The 22,859-nt window shown below is 43.4% G+C and overlaps 1 protein-coding gene across 8 annotated transcripts in view; it reads right to left on the bottom strand.

Moving 5' to 3' along the window:
• AGRN (agrin) overlaps positions 1–22,859 on the bottom strand; it is a 709,575-nt gene that overhangs the window by 165,380 nt on the left and 521,336 nt on the right. For all 8 annotated transcript variants that reach the window (XM_063943138.1, XM_063943142.1, XM_063943139.1 and 5 more), the window contains 3 exons: positions 19,552–19,773; positions 9,305–9,499; positions 2,899–3,099 (listed from right to left, as the gene is read on the bottom strand). In XM_063943138.1, the coding sequence (XP_063799208.1) occupies positions 2,899–3,099; positions 9,305–9,499; positions 19,552–19,773 (618 nt within the window). The remainder of the gene's footprint in view (positions 1–2,898; positions 3,100–9,304; positions 9,500–19,551; positions 19,774–22,859) is intronic.

Here is a 22,859-nt window from a genome sequence, read left to right as displayed (position 1 = left end):
TGTGCAAGGTTCTGCAACCCTTTGAACTTGCCACACGTGAAGTCAGTTCAGACACTGCCAGCCTGAGTCAGGTCATTCCCCTCATCAGTCTTTTGCTAAAGAAGCTGGAGACATTGAAGGAGGAGCTAAAACAGAGCGATTCCGCTAGGCATGTGGGACTTGTGGATGGAGCCCTTAATTCGCTTAACCAGGATTCACGGGTGGTCAATCTGTTGAAATCAGAGCCCTACATTTTGGCCACCGTGCTCGATCCTAGATTTAAAACCTATGTTGTATCTCTCTTTCCGGCAGACACAAGTCTGCAGAGGTTCAAAGACCTGCTGGTGAGAAAACTGTCAAGTCAAGCGGAACGTGAGTCATCAACAGCTCCTCCTTCACATTCTCCCGCAACTGGGGGTGCGAGGAAAAGGCTAAGAATTCTGAGCCCACCCGCTGGCGGTGATGCAGGGCAGTCTGGAGCGAGTGCTGACATCTGGTCCGGACTGAAGGACCTGCCAACGATTACTGACATGTCGTCTACTGTCACTGCATATGATTCTCTCACCATTGAAAGAATGGTGGAGGATTTTATGAGTGACCGCATCCAAGTAGGCACGTCAGACAGTCCGTACGTATACTGGCAGGAAAAAGAGGCAATTTGGAGGCCCTTGCACAAACTGGCTTTATTCTACCTAAGTTGCCCTCCCTCCAGTGGGTACTCCGAAAGAGTGTTTAGTGCAGCCGCTCACCTTGTCAGCAATCGGCGTACGAGGTCACTTCCAGAAAATGTGGAGAAGATGATGTTCATCAAAATGGATTATAATCAATTCCTCCGTGGAGACATTCACCAGCAATTGCCTCCAGAAAGTACACAGGGATCTGAGATGGTGGATTCCAGTGAGGACGAATGAATAATCTGTGAGGAGGGGGATGTACACAGTGAAAGGGGTGAGGAATCGGAGGATGATGATGAGGTGGACATCTTGCCTCTGTAGAGCCAGTTTGTGCAAGGAGAGATTGATTGCTTCTTTTTTGGTGGGGGCCCAAACCAACCAGTCATTTCAGTCACAGTCGTGTGGCAGACCCTGTCGCTGAAATGATGAGTTTGTTAAAGTGTGCATGTCCTGTTTATACAACATAAGGGTGGGTGGGAGGGCCCAAGGACAATTCCATCTTGCACCTCTTTTTTCTTTCATTTTTCTTTGCATCATGTGCTGTTTGGGGACAATTTTTTTGAAGTGCCATCCTGCCTGACACTGCAGTGCCACTCCTAGGTGGGCCAGGTGTTTGTGTCAGCCACTTGGGTCGCTTAGCTTAGTCACACAGCTACCTCATTGCGCCTGTTTTTTTCTTTGCATCATGTGCTGTTTGGGGACTATTTTTTTGAAGTACCACCCTGTCTGACATTGCAGTGCCACTCCTAGATGGGCCAGGTGTTTGTGTCGGCCACTTGTGTCGCTTAGCTTAGTCACACAGCAACCTTGGTGCGCCTCTTTTTTCCTTTGCATCATGTGCTGTTTGGGGACTATTTTTTTGAAGTGCCATCCTGTCTGACACTGCAGTGCCACTCCTAGATGGGCCAGGTGTTTGTGTCGGTCACTTGTGTCGCTTAGCTTAGTCACACAGCAACCTTGGTGCGCCTCTTTTTTTCTTTGCATCATGTGCTGTTTGGGGACAATTTTTTTGAAGTGCCATCCTGCCTGACACTGCAGTGCCACTCCTAGATGGGCCAGGTGTTTATGTCGGCCACAGCTTAGCCATCCAGCGACCTCAGTACAAATTTTAGAACTAAAAATAATATTGTGAGGTGTGAGGTGTTCAGAATAGACTGAAAATGAGTGTAAATTATGGTTATTGAGGTTAATAATACTATGGGATCAAAATGACCCCCAAATTCTATGATTTAAGCTGTTTTTGAGGGTTTTTTGTAAAAAAACACCTGAATCCAAAACACACCCGAATCCGACAAAAAAATTTCAGAGAGGTTTTGCCAAAACGCGTCCGAATCCAAAACACGGCCGCGGAACCGAATCCAAAACCAAAACCCGAAAAATTTCCGGTGCACATCACTAGTTATTACCGGGTCAGGTGCGGTGTGAATGGGTTACCCAGGTCGATTCAACCCGAGGGACCCATTCACACTATAGAGGAGGCAGCGCTTGGAGTTGATCTGATCTCTAGGCGCCGCCTCCGCCGCTCCCCTGACGTCATCAACGGCGCTTCCGCCTCCCACCCGTTATGGCAACCCGACCCAGCAAATTTTTGGGTTTGGAAAGCCAGTGTAAAAGGGTCCAAAGCCAGGTCACACCCGGGAAGGACCAGTTTACAAAGCCCGGCTTTGCGATCTGAAAGCGGTATGAGATTTGGGGGGGGGGGGGGGGGGTTTAAACTGAAATCTAAACACCAGTGTAAAAATAAAGCTAACATTTGTGGGCTACATGCAAAAGCAGACAGTATTTACTCTGCACAGAAAAAAATAAAACTCAGAAGTGGTAAGGTACTAAAACAACGTATCTGGACCTGAGCTGCATTATGTAAGAATCGGTTTGGGTCGATGGTACATTTATTCCACCATTGCTGTGAACTGTACAGATCAGAACGTCCCAGGCTAATGTGCATCGCAAATAGGCTCACGTTACTAGACTAATGATTCATTTTAATGTATGGTTTTACCTAGCTACATGGGGGAATGTGGAGGAATATAACAAATTCGTAATTGTGAAAGAGGAAATACATCATTTAAAAAGAACTCCCATAATTGGTATTATGTAAATGAGGCAATTACCACTATGATCATTTCCTCATTTCTCTACTGTACTTTATTCTCCTCTGTAGATAATCTTCAGTAGTGTGACCAAAGTCTGACCTGATTCGGATTTGTATTTTAATAAGAAAAAGCAGGATAGGAAATAGCATTACCGTCTTCACAGGACCCCGCCCGAGAAACATCTATCTTCTTCTTCTGCTTGCAGGATGCAGCTTGCAGCTCGCACTGGTTGTCGTAAGTGACTCCATCACTGCCACACACCGGTAGGTAAGGCTGGCGCTCACAAGGCTGGCACACACACTGGCTGTTTACACATTTGGCACCAAAGCTACAGATGGTGTTTCCGCAGGTCTCTGGAAGACAGGAAAACAGAAAAGAAATAAGAAACAGAAAAACAGAACATTAGTATTCCTCCATAGAGTGGCAGGATGTAAGCCAGAACTATCCTGCTGTGCAAATCCGCATACAGGTCAGTGCGCATTCTAAAAATATATGCCACCTCATCTTCAGACTTGGAGCATATGGATATAGCATTACACATCGTGTAGAGGGTTGTGTGCACAGACAGTTATGCTAGCTATACATCAGACCAACTTTCCTCCAACCATCCAAGTTGTCTTTCCAACTAAGACGCTGCCCCACACACCTAACCAACTTTTTCATCAGACCGCCAACCAGCCAACTTTTTCAGCAGACAATCCAACTTCTCTCCAACCTATGATGTCACAGAAGTAGGCGTACAGTGTCCGCCTACTTGATCATGTTTTAAATAAATAAGGACCCCATTAACAAGTGATGGCAAGTGGTGGATTCAGACCGTTCTGGCATTTCAAGTCGGGTCCCCTCCTTCCAACACAGTTGTCTGCTTGAGAATCGGATCTGGGTCCACTGAGATCAGTGCCATAACTAGACATTTTACCGCTGTGTGCAAAAAACAGCATCAGTCCCCCCCATATACAAACAGGGCCAGTGCGCCGTGGGCACGAGCCAAAAATATAGGAAAGTGGCTTCATGGGGAAGAGGCGTGGCCATAAAATAATACCAATTCATATTAAGCTGCACAATAGTCTCCATTATTCAAATAACGCTGTACAGTAGCGCCACTTAAACACATTACACCAGGTAGAGACCCTTTTACACATTATGCCAGTTAGAGCCCCATCACACAGTATGCCAGGTAGAGTATCCGTTTACACAGTACAGCAGACTGAGTCCCCTTTTACACAGTACGGCAGGTAGAATCCCCCCTTCTTTTCTTTTTTTTACACACATTACGGTAGCAGAGTCCCCCTTTTTACGAGAGAGAGAGAGAGAGAGAGAGAGAGAGAGAGAGAGAGAGAGAGAGAGAGTGTGTGTGTGTGTTACGGCCCTGGCTGAGACATTTGGGTTCACAATACCGTGTATGGGTCGTTGGGTAGACTCAACTTAGGTCGACAGTCATTAGGTCGACCACTGAAGGTCGACATGGGCATTAGGTCGACATGCACTAGGTCCACTTTGGAATTAAGTCGACATGTACTAGGTCAACATGTGAAAAGGTCGACATGAGTTTTTGGACTGTTTTTGGTGTCGTTTTCTTCGTAAAGTGATGGAGAACCCTAATTGGTGGACCGTGCCCCCTCGCATCGGGCAAGGTGCCCATTGTCCACGTGGATTTGTCAAGTGTGGAAAAATCCCAAAAATGAAAGGAAAAAAAATATGTGAAAAACTCATGTCGACCTTTTGACCTGTCGAGCTAATTACCATGTCAACCTATTGACCATGTCGACCTAATGCATGTTGCTCTTCAGTGGTCGAACTAATGACTGTCGACCTAAGCTGTGTCGACCTAACGACCGTATCCCACACAACCAGAGTTTGGAAATTCTGCTATCCCTGACAAAGAGCAGCCTTGCCAGGTTTTGGTTTAGCCAGCTTGACAGCAGATATCTCTGATCTTTGGGCACCCACACTTTTTAAATCAGGTACTGTCTGAAAGGGGGAACACTTAAGTTTTTTATGTCACCTCAAGCTAACGGTTGGCCCGATGGTGGCCATAGATATGCCCCCTCAAACATCCAGTCCCCGGTCAGATTCTCTCTGCTAGCCTAAGTGCAGCTTTGCCTCTCGGGGAATAGCTCTAGCACCTGAACCCTGATCCCAACAACCTGGGTATCCCCTGAAGGCTGGGACTATGTAGTTTTTTTATTATGCCAGCAGCTTGTAAATCACCCTCTTGGACCCGGAATAAACCGCCGGAGAACAACCGCACCCCCACCAGACCAGAAAATGACTAGTATAAAAGTCATCTTGGCTGTGAACTGCTGCAGCCTGATCCTCTTCCCACCCTGCCGCTACAAGGTATCCCGGGCTGACAGGTGAGACCTGACAATGAAATACTGCCGCAGGCTATTCCTACCCGCACTTTGTCACCGTTGCAGGGAAAGAGGTGCGCACTGTGTCGTCGACTATACGGGGGAGAGAGGTGCACAGTGCCACAGCCGGCTGTACTGAGGTGCTAGACAGCAGGTATCGGCGGGGGTGGGGGGCACGGTGAAGAGGTGTCGGGGGATGGGGGACACAGTGATCACGAGTGCCGGAGGGGAAGGGTAGTGACATGCTATATCAGCTCTGGTTCTTCATCTGCACCGATCCCGAGGGGAGAGGGGCATCCCAGTAGTGATGGATTGCAGCAGTTGCCTCTGGTCCTGCTCCCGGCTCCCACACCACTGCTGCCGCTGATCACGGGCTGCCAGGGTAGATGATGGCAATGTGGATGGGGACTAAAGTAGGTGGACGCTACTGGTTAGTGTCCGCCTACTTATTGTTCAGTTGGGGGGGGGGGGGGGGGGGGGAAGTTCCCCATACACCTGAACGATTAGTTGGGAAAATCAAACAAGTTTGATTTTCCCAACTAGTTGGACAGACCGTTTCTGGACGTTTTTCAGCGTGTGGGAGCAAATGGCTGATAATCGTTTGCTCCCACACACTGACAGATTATCATTCCAACCAGCCAACTAGTTGGCTGGTTAGAACGATATCTTCCTGATGTATGGCTAGCATTCATGGCTCACATGGTGTGGTGCACATTTTAATGGTGTGACCAATGGTTGCATCTAAAGATGCACCAAATGGTATTACTGCCATCTAAAGATGCTCAATGTGGTCGTCTCAGTCTTTACAAATTCAGACCAGTTGTGAATCCCCCTGTAACAATTATCCCCTACTGTATAGCAGCAGGGAGTGTGCTGTGTGCAGTATGAGGAGAGTCCGGGGAGGCTGTACTCTCTCCCTGCCCGACGTGTCACTGCTCTGCCATCCAGCAGCCAGCAGTAGCGGGCAGGGGAGAAATGTTACAGGGAACACTGGATCCACCCCTCATTCAGACACATGCTTGTACACCAGGGGAAGTTATTTTACTAGTATCAGCATATAGACGCAGACGTGACTACGGCTAAAGCAGCTGCAGTAGCGCGCCTCTACATGTGGGAGACCAAATATCCAGACCACTGATACAATTAGAATAGGCAGATTTGTCTCGCTTAGGCTGGTACACTCTGCAAAGATATGTACCCCGACTGGCCACTGAGCTGATCAAGTGTCCGATTCTGCTATACATCACTGCTTGGTGGGCATTTGAAAATGGCGGTGGTCCCTGCAGGCAATGCATTAGCAGTTGGCGGGTCACCCGTACACAGAGCGGGACATGCCATTATACCTGTAAGATATACCAATATTAGCTGTGCTGCAGGGCCGACGTGAAATGTCTGTGACAGAATGGATGATACATTGACCAGTGTGAACCCAGCCTTAGAATAAGCTACTCTGTTATCTTTGCATAGATTTCTTCTTCATTCGCCCAGTTAGTCAGATAAACACAGCACTTTCCTATAGCCCTTGTATGCACAGCTGCTAATCAGCCAGATGTGTTGCTGGGAGACCATACAATCTGAACTGGACCTCAGGAATGGAGCCTGAACTCTCTCCATTCACTCTACGTGGAATCCTTAAACCACAGGTTCTCAAACTTGGTCCTCATAGTTCATGTTTTCCAGGTCACCTGTGGATTTTTAAAATGTGACAGTTGGTGATACACAGTGCAACTGCTGGGTGACCTAGAAAACGTGAACTGTGTGGGGTCCTGAGGACAGAGTTTGAGAACCACTGCCTTAAACCAACTGTTACCCGAGCAAAGCATTTTGGGAAGCTGCCTTTCCAATATAATACACAATTCCCTGGAGCTTAACAAGCATAAAATAGAAAGCTGTGACACACATGCAGACCATTACATAGTCCCCAGTGCTTCTAGCACAATATATATGTAATTATAGTTCATAGTTAACAATGAGGTCATCACGTACGTTTGCATGTTGATAGGCTTGCCTGAAGAGGTGAATTTTCAGGGAACGCTTCAAAGTTTGGAGGGTAGAGGAGAGTCTTATAGTGTGTGGGAGGGCATTCCATAGGGTGGGCGCTGCCCGAAGAAAGTTTTGGAATTGTGAATGCGAGCAAGTAATCCGTGCATATGAGAGACGCGGATCTTGTGCAGAGCGGAGACGTCGAGTTGGCAGTTATTTTGAGATAAGCGAAGGGATATATGTTGGTGTAGTTTGGCTAATAGCTTTATATGTGAGTAGAAGTATTTTAAATTGGAAACGGTAGAATATGGGCAACCAATGAAGAGACTGACAAAGTGGATCAGCAGATGATGAACGTCTTGCTAGGAAGATTAGCCTTGCAGCTGCATTCAGAATGGATTGTAGTGGTGAGAGTTTTTTCTTAGAAAGACCAGTAAGGGGGCTATTGCAATTAATCGCAAATGAGTAGATGATGGAAACACTGTCATGTAATCAGTCAAAGTGTGAAAGTTATTTTAATAATAAGGTCTATGACCACAATAAATTGTTCACAGGTACTCTAATAAAAAAAACGCCTCGATCACAGATCACAGCTTACACATTATAAATGAAAAAATAAATTGCTTGGGGAATTTTATTATTTTTAAACAATTCCTAAAAGAACACTTTAATCAGATTGGAGTAAAACATACGTATTAAATGGGCTGTCCTGTGCTGTCCTCTGTATGTTACTGCTACTGGAAAATGATGAAATTTGGTAATTTCAATGTGACACAATGAAGCCAGATCTTTGATCGGTACTGTTCTTTTTCCGGCTATTTATATAGGTTTACAGAATGCTCGGTTGTATTGGATACTCTGGTGATTTATGTCACATCATGAATTCCATTCCATAGCCAAAAGGTTTGAAAATAAATGTATAAAAAATATGTTCTCAGTTCTGAATTATTTTTACATATCAGGGCTAAAGTGAATTGTTAGACTGTATGAGCATGTTATGCTGAACAAGTGGGAAGAAAACATGATATTGGTCTAACAGGAGCAGAATCTCTGGCACCAGAAGCTTGTGTATATGCTCTGAGATGCAGGAGGCTGCATAGAGAAGAGGGTACTTGATCTAAAGTTGGGATCAAAGGAAATATATATATATGGAAACATATTATATATATATATATATATATATATATATATATATATATATATATATATATAAAATTTACATCTATATCGTTTTTATCCCAAAAGGACCATATCTGCCTACTCTCCCAGAATGTTTGTGTCACATTTTGGGGAGCTCTCATTGGCTCCTGAGAGCGTAAACCACCCTCCCAGATTCTGCCCGCTTGTTCAGTGAAGTACGCGAGACCGGTATAACATGACTCAACCACAAGGGATGTTTCTGCAATGTCACGATTTATGGCACCATGCACCCACACCTCCAACTGGGACCTCCCTGGCAGCCATCTTTAGAACGTAGGCAAGTATGAATAGGAGTCAAAGCGCTTTACATATTGGGGCACTAATGATTTGTGGTTATGGTTTGGGTGGATCCAGGGACGTGCGGTGAGGTAAATTTCTCAGGAGGCACTGATTAGTACCAGAGCCAGATTTACACACAATATAAGAGCCAAATGTTTCATGTGGGCATTATACACAGGTGCAGCAGTATAAACTCCTGTTAATGTAGTGAGTTTTGATCAGTGATGGGCGGAAAAGATAAGCAAATGAGGCACTGCCTCACCTGCCACAGACTTTTTACTCCAGAGATTTGTCTATAAAATTGATCAGAATAATAGAAAGAAGATATTTTTAACATATTATTTGTATTTTTCATATACTTTATTCAGTCAAAACTCTGGCACAAATGTTAGTATGACAGGAAAGGCTCTGCCTCACCCCACCGCACATTACTGGGTGGATCACATGTGGCCTGGGAAGACAGAGGGAGAGAAATAAGATGTCCGGATTCTGAAAATGTGGTGCCTAGGTGGAACCATGGAGTGGCTTCTACTTTAATGGGGAAGGAGGTGGAAGGATATTTTACTCTCCCCGTTGGGTTTCTACATAACATTACCTGAACCAGAGAGAATAAGTGGATATACCAATGTCTAAAAGCTTTGCTTCCTCTAAATCAACATAACTGGACCAGTCCGGTGACTACTTACAGCATTAAACACACAGAAAATTCAAACATACAGAATGGTTTGGATCATCCACTTACTGCAATCTCCCTGCGCTGCCACCTGAAGGTTAATTTGTTGAGTGCAGGCTCGTACATGAAGCTCACATTCACTGCCATATGTATTGCCATCAGTCCCGCACACAGGCTGGGCAGAGGGGACACATTCCGTTGGGCACACACAGCGGCCAGTTTCTGCCTCACAGATGGCTCCAAACTGACATTTCCTGCAGAGATCTGCAATAGAGTAAAATAAATAAAAGAGGTAAGAAAAAGCTATAAATATCTCCCACTCTGCTTTCCAGCTGCATTCTGCATGTCATTCGCCTGTCCTCCCAAGATAGCATGGATGCACCTGCACCCACTTTAATTAATTGACCTGCCACCCTGCAGTAATACATCAGATGCCATTAACTCAACAGATTGTCCTTGGGCACGTTGACAAGGTCAAAGGGTGTGAAAAGGACAACTGCATAAAGCTAGCATTCATTGTAATTGTAACGGGTGGGGGTGGTGGACTACTTTACTTCATCAAATCCTTTCTGAAATGTACCTCTTGGGGAAAATGTCACTATTCATACAATTTCTAAAAGAAATGCGTAAGGAAGGTTTAATAGAACATTTCTCTACAGTCTATTGCATTTGTAAATTTTACAGCACTCGCACTCAGGAAATCAGCAACCAGTAAGATTGTTGTTTGAAAAAGTTTGATTCTCTCTTGAAAGCAAGTTGTGTTCTGGTAGGTTCTCAACTAAATCCTAACTTTTGCCCCAAGCAAATATATTTCAGCTTTCAACATCATTTTTTGTAATTGAAAATACAATTCATTTATGGAAATATTCATTTATTTTTCTCGCTTCATAAAGCAAAAAACATTTATGGAGTCTGAAATGGATAGAATGAATAAATAAATTAAAAAAATTAGGAACGTTTGTGAAATAGACAGTGGGCTTGTATTATGATTTTTAATTAAGAATTTCCCAAGCATCCATAGCATGCAACAGTATTTAAAAGGAGTACACACCCTATTTGTATTTAAGCCCCATTGCCACTGTTTTTCGTATCACTGTTCCTATTTTCTGCACTGGCATACAGTAGTTGTCTGCACTTCTGAAACAAAACTTTAACCAGGTAGGAATTCAGTGTTACCATCCAGTGGCCACATTAATATGAAAAACTGGTAAATGTTTGACTGGAATTACCAGATACAACCAATGGATTGATCAAAGCATCTGTCAAAGGGTATGGGAGAACTCATGGGAGAATGTTCATTTAAGTAGGATTACTTTACATGTATAGTCAAAGTAATTTCAGTAGCACAGGGCCCCCTTAAAAATGCTAATATAGTAGCAGAGGGCCTGGTGTCACTACTGCAGGAAATCCTTAATGTGGGGGTCTACCTCCTAGTCACTGACTCACTATTATTCCCCCTTACTCCACTGGCCCCTCCTACTTTCATCACCCCTTCCCCCCCGCTATTCTCTTTGGTTATCTTACTAATACTCCTTCCCTAATTAGGCTCCCCTCGCTATATTTCTCCTTTTACTTTATCATTCTCTCCCTCCTATATCTTCATTTCCCACCTCGCTGCCCCTCTCAGCATTGCCTCCTGTCCTATCCCTACACTCTCTCCACAACTTCCATGAACAATAGTAGCATGCTATTCTAACTCAGCCTCCTTGTCACCACCAAAACATGGTTCTCACTCTCTGATACCACTTCCGCTCTCTCTTATAAGAGCCCCTCACTCTCCTGGTAACCTGCATTGTAGCAGAAAGGGCATCCTTTCCCTCCTGCATCCTTTGTATCCAACATCCTCAACCAACCCACCCTCTCCTGCTGCTTTGAGGTCTACTCTATTTGCCTCTTCGATCTGAATCACCAATGTGTTGTTGTTATCTACCGCCCCTCTAACTACTCCTAACTATCTCTCCTGCCTGGCTTCCCTATTTCCTCTCTACCAACCTTCCCTCCTTTATCCTGGGTGACGTCAATCCCCCTCTGGACAATACCATGGATGCTGCTACTTCTCAGCTTCTCTCCCTCATCTCATTATTTTACTTCATCCAATGGCCCACTTGCCCTCCCACCCCAGCAGTCACTCACTTGACCTAGTCTTCTTCCACCATTGCAACGCCTCTGACTTCACTATTATCACTGTGGTGTTGCCCTGGGTTACAGTGATTCCTCAAAGTTACATATCATGACTGTATGCATTCTGTGTGCCCTAGGTAAAATGTGCTCACGGTCTAATGAGTTATAATCCGGCCATGACCATGAGGTGAATTATTATAGTTAGGGAGGCCAGTCCCGGGATCGGGATCATCGGAATCCCGGGATTTAGGCCCAAAAACGTCCGGGATTCAATCCTGGGATTGGAAGCTCCAATCCCGGTGATTGAGGGATCAGAGTTGAGCGTACTCAGGACGCTCAGACGCTGCCCGGCTCACTCCTCCCAGCTCCCCCTGCGCAGCGTAACCTGTGACTGTGAGGTCACGCTGCGCTGTCAGCAGCCGCAGAGCCGGATGGTACGGTGGTATTCACCCGCCGCCTCCTCCTGGCTCCCCCTTCACTCACCCGCCGCCTCCTCCCGGGTCCCCTGCACTCACCCGCTGCCTCCTCCCGGCTCCCCTGCACTCACCCGCCGCCTTCTCCTCACCTGCTACACGGCTGTGCAGGTTTGTACTTGTTTTTATGTCTGCGGGACAGGTGGGGAGGGGGGGGGGGGGGGCATGGGGGGGATGGCCGGACACAGTTGAAAGCCAATCCCGGGTATCCTGGGAATCCCTGGACTGACCATTTTTCAATCCCAATACCCGGGATTGAAAAAATGGCCCGGGATTGGCCTCCCTAATTATAATGCTCCCAAAAGATGGTATTATTCAAATTGCATGTTGTATCAATGTATATTCTGTATGGAAATGTCATTTTTAACACTGTATGCCAGCCTGTAATTAACTAGCCAGGGTCCCAAACCACCAGCCATTTGGTCTAAGAAAATGTACATGTGCTCTTCACAGCAGAGGGTATGTGTAAAATACACTTTCCTACTCACAAATCCCACTTCAAAGGATAGTACAAGTTTTTCTGAAGACAAGGGGTGAAGTGCTAGGGCTCAACTGGTCATATATCATGGTAACTTCTGACCACTTGTTAAATCCCAGATAGTAATTAAATGCCCCTGGGAGTCTGTCAGAGAAACCCTTCAAATACCTAAACACAAACAATTCTGGTTTTGGAAGGGTTAAAATCCACAAGGGTTGGTGTGTGTCATGAGTAGTTGCTAGGACAGATAAATATGCCTGTTTTCACTGGACCCAGGGTTCACGCTACATGGGTGTAGCTTTATGCTAGGAGTGGACCCAGCTTCTGCTTCATGTGGTCTCCCTCAACTCAGAATGACCTAAAATCTCATAGTAAGATTATGTAGGTTTCTGCCTTTTTATTATTTTATTTATTTCACATTCAATCCTTTGGCCTTTTACTTCCACCATGCCTCTTATGCAAATTTATACGCATGCAAAGTGCAAAATCTGCAAAAACAATGCTTACATCCAAATCTAAATTAGCCCCATAGTATTATTTTTTTAATGTTCAAAGCAAAATGGAGACAAAAAAGTGTAAAAAAAAAAAGCACACTTTGTCATGATTGCTCAGATTTTTCAAGAAAGCAGTAGTCCTTGCATGTGTTCTCCTACTGTATTTATCTCACTTATGTTGATGCCTAATGTGTGTAATTTTCTCTAGTTTAGGGAAAGTCAAAGTAGTTAGAAGAAAGGATTTTTTTTTAACTTATATTACACTAGGGATATTTTTGAATTGTTACAGCAACTGGAGCTGGTATACCAGTTATCAGTTATAAAGTTGGACATTTTCATTTCTCTTCATACAATAGCTTCTCTCTTCTGCTTAGGGGGAACCATACCGCGTATAGATGCTGCACAGGAAAAAGATCAAGCGGTCAGTGACCAATTATCAGTCCAGTTGTGCTGTGTAATAGTGGCTGCCATTATCTCCCCAGTGGCCACGTAAAAGTAGTTATAATAAAAGTACCAACTTCAATTGGTAGCCAGAAAACTGGTTAGAGGTACAACACAACCGGAACTTTTTATGCAAACTGCAGCCACATAACGGTAATAAGTATATATACATATATATACATATACATATATATATATATATATATATATATATATATACTGCTGTCATACGATACGCTACTATTCCAAGGATGTAAACAAATCGCAAGCTACTGCCAGCTGTGCAATGGCAGCATGTGAGCCTATTTTACACCAGAAGGCTGCATTAGTATAAAATGAAAAAGTTATAGCACACAATTTGGTGCAGCATCAGAGTTGCAAATAATTTTGTTTTGCGGGCGACTGTTGTGATTTCTTTGGCTTTGCATGCTCTGCAGCTGAGCAGAAGCAACTCTGAGCATCTGCAGCTGATCTCATGGGATTACAATGCCAATCCGAAGCCGCTTCCAATCATCATCATCATCATCATCGGTTTATGCTGTCTACCAAGCGCTGAGCACACACAAGTTATAAGCCTCCAACCGGGGCATGTGCGACTTTCCTGTGGTCTGCATGAGGAGCATTTCTGTAAACACATTCTTACTGTGCTCACCTTACACGTACGCACCCCTCCTTTGTAGGATATATCAATTTGTATTTTTTATCTGCTATCATTGGAGCAGTTCAGTGACCTCTGTAGAAGAAAGGTTATCAATCTAATACACTGTGATCCTAGATTGTAAACTTGTTTCTGGGGTACAAAAAAATAAATGCCACATTCTACAAAAGTGTGAGAGAACAATTACTGGCAATTGCTGCACAGACAAAACAATACACAAGATTCCATCTTCCCGCACATACCGTCACAGAAACAACAAGTAAATGAACAGTTAGGAGCTGATTGGCTAGTGCGTTTATCACCTTGCACTTATCACTGGTTTATCACTTCCTTATGCCGTCTCCAGGCTTAATACACCTGCTATGTCTCTTATATGAATGAAGTCCCATGGTGTAGACCAGCGGTTCTCAAACTCGGTCCTCAGGACCCCATACGGTTCACGTAAATTTCCATGTCACCCAGCAGGTGCACTGTGTATCACCAACTGTCACATTTTAAAAATGTACAGGTGACCTGCAAAACATGGACCGTGTGGGGTCCTGCGGACCGAGTTTGAGAACCTGTGGTGTAGAGTGATGAGAGGGCATACAGGAGAGGTACCGGATCTCACAGATTGGAAATGATGGCTAGGTAATGTACACAAACAGACAACACAAGCTAAACAAATTGCTTATCGGGGAAGAGAGGAGTGCTGTGATAGACATTCAGGTGCTCAGTAAGCGTGTGTACCGCATACATGGACACACACTGTATCACAATGAGACCATCTGACACTTGTACTGGTGAGAGAGACAAAGCTAATAACAGTGCACAGTCTCTGACATGTTGTTCATCCACGCTCAGCACTTTCATTGCTTGCAACTAGGAGCATATTTTGAGACCTCATCATTTTACCAGGACCCAGAATCCCATCTCGCAATAAAATAATATCATGTGGGAGGTAAAAGTGTTAACCCTTTCACTCCCCATACAAACCAGACACAGGCCTGATTCAAAATCCCGCTGTGCTTTTAGTAAAAGAAAGTGGAGTTGATAACATCTCAAGGTGAACTTGTTTCTGCAGCTATTTCAGCACCTCCAGTCCCAACCTAACCTGTCAGGCAGAGGCTAAATGCACGGATACTGGAAGCTACTGTAGCATCCCTAAACAAGGGCTACTCTGTTCAGCAATAACTTGGCCAAAGACACTTATATATCAGTAGTGTGTCGGTGGGTACATTCAGGTAGTATCAGGGCTGTCAGTGGGTACGGTCAGGGCCGGATTAATAATGGGGCTGATGGAACAGCAGCTCCAGGCCCACACACCAAAATTGGCCCACAGCTTCTGTTGCAGCAAGTCTCTGCTGTAATTAGGAAAAAAAAAAAAATTTACAGCAGTGTCCTAAGTTCTGCTGTCAGTCCCCCTACCCCTCCAGCATTAATTACCCCCGCTCTCTGGCCGCGGCGCCTGTTTAAATCCAGCTGCTGCGGCCGCCGGAAAAGACGTTTATTATGATAGCGGCGCAGCTGAAGGCTTTCATAGCTCTCCCTGCGCCGCATACTCACTGAGATCCGGCGCCTCCTCCACGCTTGATGTCACATGGTGTCTCCCCACCAATGGCGTGCCCAGATCCCTGGACTCCGTCCACAGTCCACACCACAGCACCTGGAAGCCCAGAGATGGGGAAGGAACGGGCAGAGTGGGTGACGCTGCAGGGAGGTGATGTCTGAACGCAGCACAGATTTTAAAGGTGAGACTGTGCCATGTCCGGTGCAGGCTGGGGGCCAGGAGAATATGCTGCTGTGGGCACACAGCCCACATAATATGTCCTCCCTAACACCCAACTGCCCCGCATTTCAATGCCCTCCCTACCACCCCGCGTCTCTCTATGCCATACCTACCGCCCTGTGTCTCTATATGCCCTCCCTACCACCCCACGTCTCTATGACCTCCCTACTGCCCCGCTTCTCTCTATTCCCTGCGACCCTGCTTCTCTCTATGTCCTCCCTACCACCCTGCGTGTCTCTATCACCTTCCTACATCTCTTTATTCCCTCACTACCACCCTGCATCTCTATATTCCCTGCTTACTGTCCTGCATCATTTTATTCCCTCCCTACCACCCTGCATGTCATCGGTAAGTGGCACAAAGAGACAGCTACCAGAGGAGAAATAAGTGGATTTACTTTTTCTTAAATTTGGAGAAGCATTGATAACCACATTTTCCTACTAAACAATTACTGCTTATTACATAGGCTCCTTACTATCTATCTTTAGATTTATCTAGCATGAATGGCATAATCAGACTTTTAGTTCCACCATGGCTAGGTAACTATCTCTGTCTCAAACACAATCTGTTATTCTAGTACATCTCACAATGTCCACCTATTACTTTCTATGTACCTGAACCCTCCTGTCCTAATATTCCTTCCTACTAAGGGGGGATTCAATTAGCTGTGATAACTTGCTTTTGCAGCAAAAACTGGCTTTCATTGCGTCTTGCGAAAACAGACCTATCAAAGTATTTGCTAAACTTTACCCGCAATAATTCTCCATAGGTTTTACTAGGAATTTCTTTTTACCACCACTACCACCAGAGTAGGTGAAAAGTTGGGGAAAATCCGTACTTTAAGGTAAAAATGTTGGGACCTGATTCAGGACCCATGGGACACCCCCTTAATGAATATTTGCGCACTTAGAAGATTTTAATTATTTTTATTTGGCCAATAATTACATGTCATTTTTGGGATGAAAACATGAGAAATGCAGGATATTGGGGTACAAGGTATGAGACAGGAATATGGGGGCACTTTAAGAGTGTGACGGGTGTCTTTAGGATTGCAGGTGTGAGTTATTGGGGGGGGGGGGTTATTAAAAAAAAAGTGCCTTAAAATATATATAACCCTAATTTAAGTAGAGCATTTATTTTGCATAACAAAAAACTGCTTTCTATAATTTTTTCAACATTTTAGAATAATGCATACAGATGGAGCCTCCCTTATCTTTGCTGTTTCTCCGCCTAAACGGAGGTTTAGTCACACCTTGGCGATAGTTTAGGTTGCTGAGTTTATGCACGGCAGGCTCGTTAAGGCACGACTACATACTCATCATGCAGTACACATCTCCACCACTGGGTGGCTAATGCTCCACTAATCCAGCACTTTAGAGCAAATAGCGACGGATTGATCTACAAGCTCTGGCAAAAGGTAAGTGACGACTGTAATGTTAATGTACTGTATACTGTACACACATTCCAATGGTCAGACTGAGAGTCAATAAGAATAAATAAAAATAAAATAGTTTATACAGACGCAAACGAACGTGTTAAAACACTTATCCATTGCAGTGTTACTGTATGTGAGCGTCCAAGTCCCGTAGACAAAGAAATATATTAAAATAGTGTATACAGACGCAACTAATGTGTTAAAGCAATAATGGAGTTCATTGATGATAAAGTATGTACAGTATACTATATGTTTTGTACAATATGAGCGTCCAAATCCCGTAACAGCATAAACAAACACCAACGGGAAGGGATCTCTGCTTACAGTACATGAGGCGTCATGCCCGAGTGATTTAAGCCCTAGATATATTACACAGGAACAATAGAGATAAGCGAGCTCTATGCACATTACGATACACCAAACTGAATCGCATACCAAGTTGACAAAGTGGCTGCCGCCCTTGACCCTGCGCCTCTTGGAAGCCCTCAGCTATGGAGCCAGTGATGGCATCAGATACGCTCCTGCAGCTTTGCACACTTCTGCTGAATGTGAAGGTATATTACAATAGATACAAAAATAAAAAATGTATACAGTGTCAGGAAAAAATTAACATGCATTCGCACTTTGGGAATCGAACCCGGGACTCTAAGCATGGAAAGCGGCACACTTCACCAATCGGACACGTCGCCGCATGACAGATACATAATATTACCCCATTGGTTTCGATTATGCCGAAATGGCTATGGGATTTGGATGCTCACATATCCCTAACATAAATAAACCATACCTGTAACACGTTCGCTTGCGTCTGTATACACTACTATTTTAATTTGTTAATTTGTCTGCGGGACTTGGATGCTCACATATCCCTAACGTCAATGGACTATACTGTGGCTTTATCACGTTCGTTTGTGTCTGTATATACTGTACTATTTGTGTCTGTATATACTGTACTAAATACAGTACTATATACTGTATTTGACATAATGTAGCATACTGTAGCGTAATGAGACGCACCAGTAAAGTAGTTCTTACTTGCGCTGTAATTCAGTATTGTATTTTAATGGAGACCACATACATGCGCAATGGTGATTTTAAAAAGCGACATCTGGTGGATGATCGCAGGTATTACACTTAAAGGTATCGCCAAATGCTCTCTGCGCCTCTCTACGACTAGGCAAGCCTCCTTGTGCCCATGCACGCTGTGTATGCCTGATCGCGACTAACGCCTCAGCCAAAGATAACGGAGGCTCAATCCGTATAGCAGCTATCTGACACTTTTTTTTAGGGCCAATTGTAGACTTCTATACTGTTATCCTATATGATTGTATTTTTGGGGGTACAGGCAGATTTCCCCATTTTCACCCATACTTAACGCCTGTAACACAAGTAAGAAGTATTGTGCGAATGGCGGTTTCGTGATTTTCTAACTGAATTGTGTGATAAACGGGAGCACACATACTGACAAGAAGCAGAATTATCATGCGATAGGTGTGTTAAGTTAATGCACGTTAACTGAATGCATTACCACGGCTAATTGAATTCCCCCTTAAATCTCTAAGGGCGGAATTCATCAAGCATCGCATTTTGGATACGATACATCCCACCACTTACCGCATACATAAAAGTCCTTTGTGATTTATGGGTGTATGACATGGGAGTCTTTCTGCTCATGCGTGGCAGTCGGCCAGCACCTACGCAAGCATCGGGGGGCCTGCATACCTCTATGTGCCCATAGCAGAAAAAAAAAGCCCATAGGCCAAAACTCAGAACATGGCAGTCTTCAGACTTTTGCCGCATCTTACTTTTAGTACATCCCGCCATAATACTTTAGAACTGTCTATGGATAACCCATTTCCAAAAAGGTTTAGTTGCCTAATACAACACAAATTTCTGTACATAGTATATTCATGGCCTTGTACAATAAGGTATATTTCCTGTCTTTGTACATATATAGGAAGGAAACATATAGCACTGACCTACACATTTAGAAAATTTAGAACCTTAGTGCTCCCTTATTAGAAATCAGGGGTGGAATGTATCATTACTGAAAATGCAGTGGGGCTGCAATGTGCCTATATGTATCAGGCTCCATGTTCTCTGTCCCAGCACCTTGTTGGGGAAAAAAAAATAAACAATCCAGCAGTCCTGTACTATCGATGGCGGGAAACTATCTTGTTCCCCCCTATCGATGGCAAAAGTATTCAACATCAGCCATAGACCATCAATAGTTTTGAATCATCGGTGGTCAATGGCCATCCCTACTTTATTTTGCTTTGCTACAACTCAATCAGCCACACAATTGTCAATCTGCATTCAGTTATACTACTAGTATTAAGAGATGAATCAAACTAGGCATTTAGTACGGGCCAATGAAACACCGTGTTGCTACTGATTAACAGATATAGTGGGTTTATGACCATCACTGTCATTCTTATTATCTCTTACCACATGGTCCCTTGTGTTTAATTGTGATCGCCTTCTTGAGCGCACAAGCTGTAGCCTCGAGCTCACATGGATTGCCGTAAGTGCGCGAGTCACTGCCACAAACGGGATCATACACACTCTGGCACACTTGCTGGCACTCGCAGACTGGCTTCTTGTTTTTCACAACACATGCAGCTCCAAAACTGCACTCCACGTTCAGGCAAGGACTGGGAGCATGAAGATCTGCAAGAGAGGGAGAAAGAGAGAGAGCTCAGCTTAGAGACCTGCTGAAAGAAGGTTATGTGGAGAGCACATTTACAAGCGCTCCCTGAGCAGCAAGCAGGGCAAGCAGGGAAAGTATTGCATGCTAGTCATACTCTGCCCCTAGTGGAGGGAATGGAACATCAAGCTTTTTGTGCCAGGGCACCTCACAGTGCTGCTTTTAGAGGGCAGCTGCACAGCTACCATGACTGAACAGGCCATTCTTACTAAACAAAAAAAAATAATGCAATATAGCATACAGAATTTGTTAACACTCACAGAACTTGCAAATAAAAAATATTACATAACAATCACACAAAGCACTGCGGTTCATTTCTATCCAAATTAAACATGTTTTACTAATAAATGAAACATAGAATTTTATTTGTTTGTTTTTTAATCTTCAAGACTGATAATAAATTCCAACCTCATATAAATTAATAAAATAATTGGGATTTTTATTTCCAAATACTGTGAATGCTACAACACTTCGTATGCAGCCATTTATTATTTAGTATACACCTTGTGGCATGCCCTTATTTGAGTGTGCAGAGCCTAATTTACATTATTACATGTCCATAAACATTAGTCGTCTTTTGGTGAGTACTGTCTAAAGTGCTGCTTTACCTGCCAACTTTCCCATTTGGATGTACAGCAGAAAGGCCTTTGATGATGGAAAGCAAGAAGTCTGCATTAATTGCCATAAATGCACGTTATGTGTGGATCAAGGCCAACACTAAACATTTTCAACATACAGAAATGTGCTGTGACCCAATGCAAGCAGATAGATATTAGCTTTCATTTTTCTGTGCTACAAAAATGAGAGATGCAATCTGATTGGTTGTTATTTGTAACAGCACATTTGTGCATATTGCAGCATATTACTATATAACCCCAATAATTGTGTGCTGCAGACAGTAGGAGAACTGAAATAATCCAGTTTAATATAACCTCTCTGATTTAATTTACTTGGCCAGAAAATACATACTGATAGCAACAAGTCCAAACAATAGCATGTTACTCTAGGGGGTATAGTATTACTAAAAGTCAATTTGGGTCGATGTTTGGTCGATTTTGTATTTCAGGGTCCAAATTCCACATTTATTAACAGATGATTTTTTGACATTTTTTTTAAATGATGTCAGGAATCATCTGTTAGTAAATGTGTGATTTAGACCCTGAAAGACAATAAATAAAAAATTGATCAATATTAACAGAAAATTGATCCAAATGGATCCAAATTGACTTTTAGTAAATGTATCCCCAGGACACAGACTGGCACCTTTTACCTTTGGGCCTTTTGGGTTCCAGATGATAGGTTGACAGTAATTAGGTCAACAATCAATAGGTCGAGCCCATATGGTTGGCATGCATTAGGTCAACAGGTATAAAAGGTCAACATGTCAATGGTTGACACACATATGGTCAACAAGTTTTTTTTAATGTAGTTTTTCCCCCCAACTTTTTTAATCATTTACCATCCACATGGACTAGGAGTGGAAATGGTAACATGTTCCGAGTGCAGCGTGGCACCTTGCCCGTAGCGTATCAGTGCACTAACTGGGGTCACATGTGGTTTAAAATGATAAATGGCACCCAAAAAAAACATCTTGTGTCAACCATTTCTATGTCAACCTTGTGTTGACTTTTTTTTTACCTGTCGTTCTTTTCAGGTTTCTACCTGATACATAGAAACATAGAAATTGACAGCAGATCAGACCCACTCTGCCCATCAAGTCTGCCCCTTTTTTACCTTTCTGTAGCCCCAACCCTATTTGATCCTTATATCAACCTATTGACCCTTTCGATCTTTTGACCATGTCAACCTCTTGCATGTCGACCATGTAGGGTGGACCTATTGTTGACTGTCGACCCAATGATCCACAAAAGGCCTAGCTATGTTTTCATACTGTTAGACTATGGGGCAATAAAACGCCCACATTTTTCCTCACATCTTCTGGGAAAGTGGATTCTTTGTGCAGCATATTTAGATCTTAGCACCAAAACTTATATATATATATATAGGCAATATCCAACTCAATCTAAAAGCAGCCCTGGTTCTCAGGGTAAGCAAGCTATAAGGCAAATAAATCGTTCATAATCTTCTTAATATTCACAAAATGGCACCAAACACAAGATGGCTACCTTCGATGACTGCCATCATCCATATACCAGCTGTGCCAAAGCTGAACCCACCTCTGTCCTGATATGGAGCAATACAAGTGAAACATGTTAATATGCAATTAGCTATGTTACATTCACCCTGTACACAGGAGACAACGGTGTCATTATGGAACCATAGATCTTGTCGTCAAAAGAATAATTGCTACCTCATAAGCTGACCTATTTATGTAGGCTTTCATTACTCTAGGGCCTACCATCACAGCGGATGAGAATATGCTGTTTTGGAAAATAGGGAGTTAAACAACAAGCAAATCCTGACAAGTTTAGGGAAAATAACATCTGTTATCGTTTCATTGCTTCACTTTGCAAACATTTTTTTCTCTATATTTGAGAAAGTGTAGCCTGAAATTAAAGCTATTGTGAGTGTTCTATCCGCGGAGATCCTGGTTTCCATGGCGATATTAGTGGTTGTAGGCCTTTACTTCTAAATGTAAATTTGAAATGCTTAGAAATTGAAATATAGCAGATCAAAAATCCGCACAATACAACATCATGAGAATTCTTATGCTGCTACGTGAAGTGTTATTTTTCAACCATCTCGAATCTCCATTATTCACAAAAAAAACCATGTTGTGGTTTCTACCTCTTAACAAATGTTTTTTTATTGTACTTATTGAGATTTTCTTATTCTTATACCTCCTACATTCAAAAGCGTAGCGCTGAGCTAATTTACATCTTGCTTTATCTTTTCCAGGTGTAGGGGAAAAAAATTCTTTGAATATAATACTTTTACCAAGCAATTTTTTTTATTATGCAATTTAATCTAAATACATATTGCACACAGCAATTTTTATTATACGCCACCGATGTATATTATGATCTAACATATGCAAGATTAGTATATATAGTCACATATATACTGTATCTAATGAACTCAGCTATTG

Source organism: Pseudophryne corroboree, chromosome 10, assembly GCF_028390025.1.
Source record: "Pseudophryne corroboree isolate aPseCor3 chromosome 10, aPseCor3.hap2, whole genome shotgun sequence".
NCBI lineage: Eukaryota > Metazoa > Chordata > Amphibia > Anura > Myobatrachidae > Pseudophryne > Pseudophryne corroboree.
This window is presented reverse-complemented; position numbering and strand designations above follow the sequence as displayed.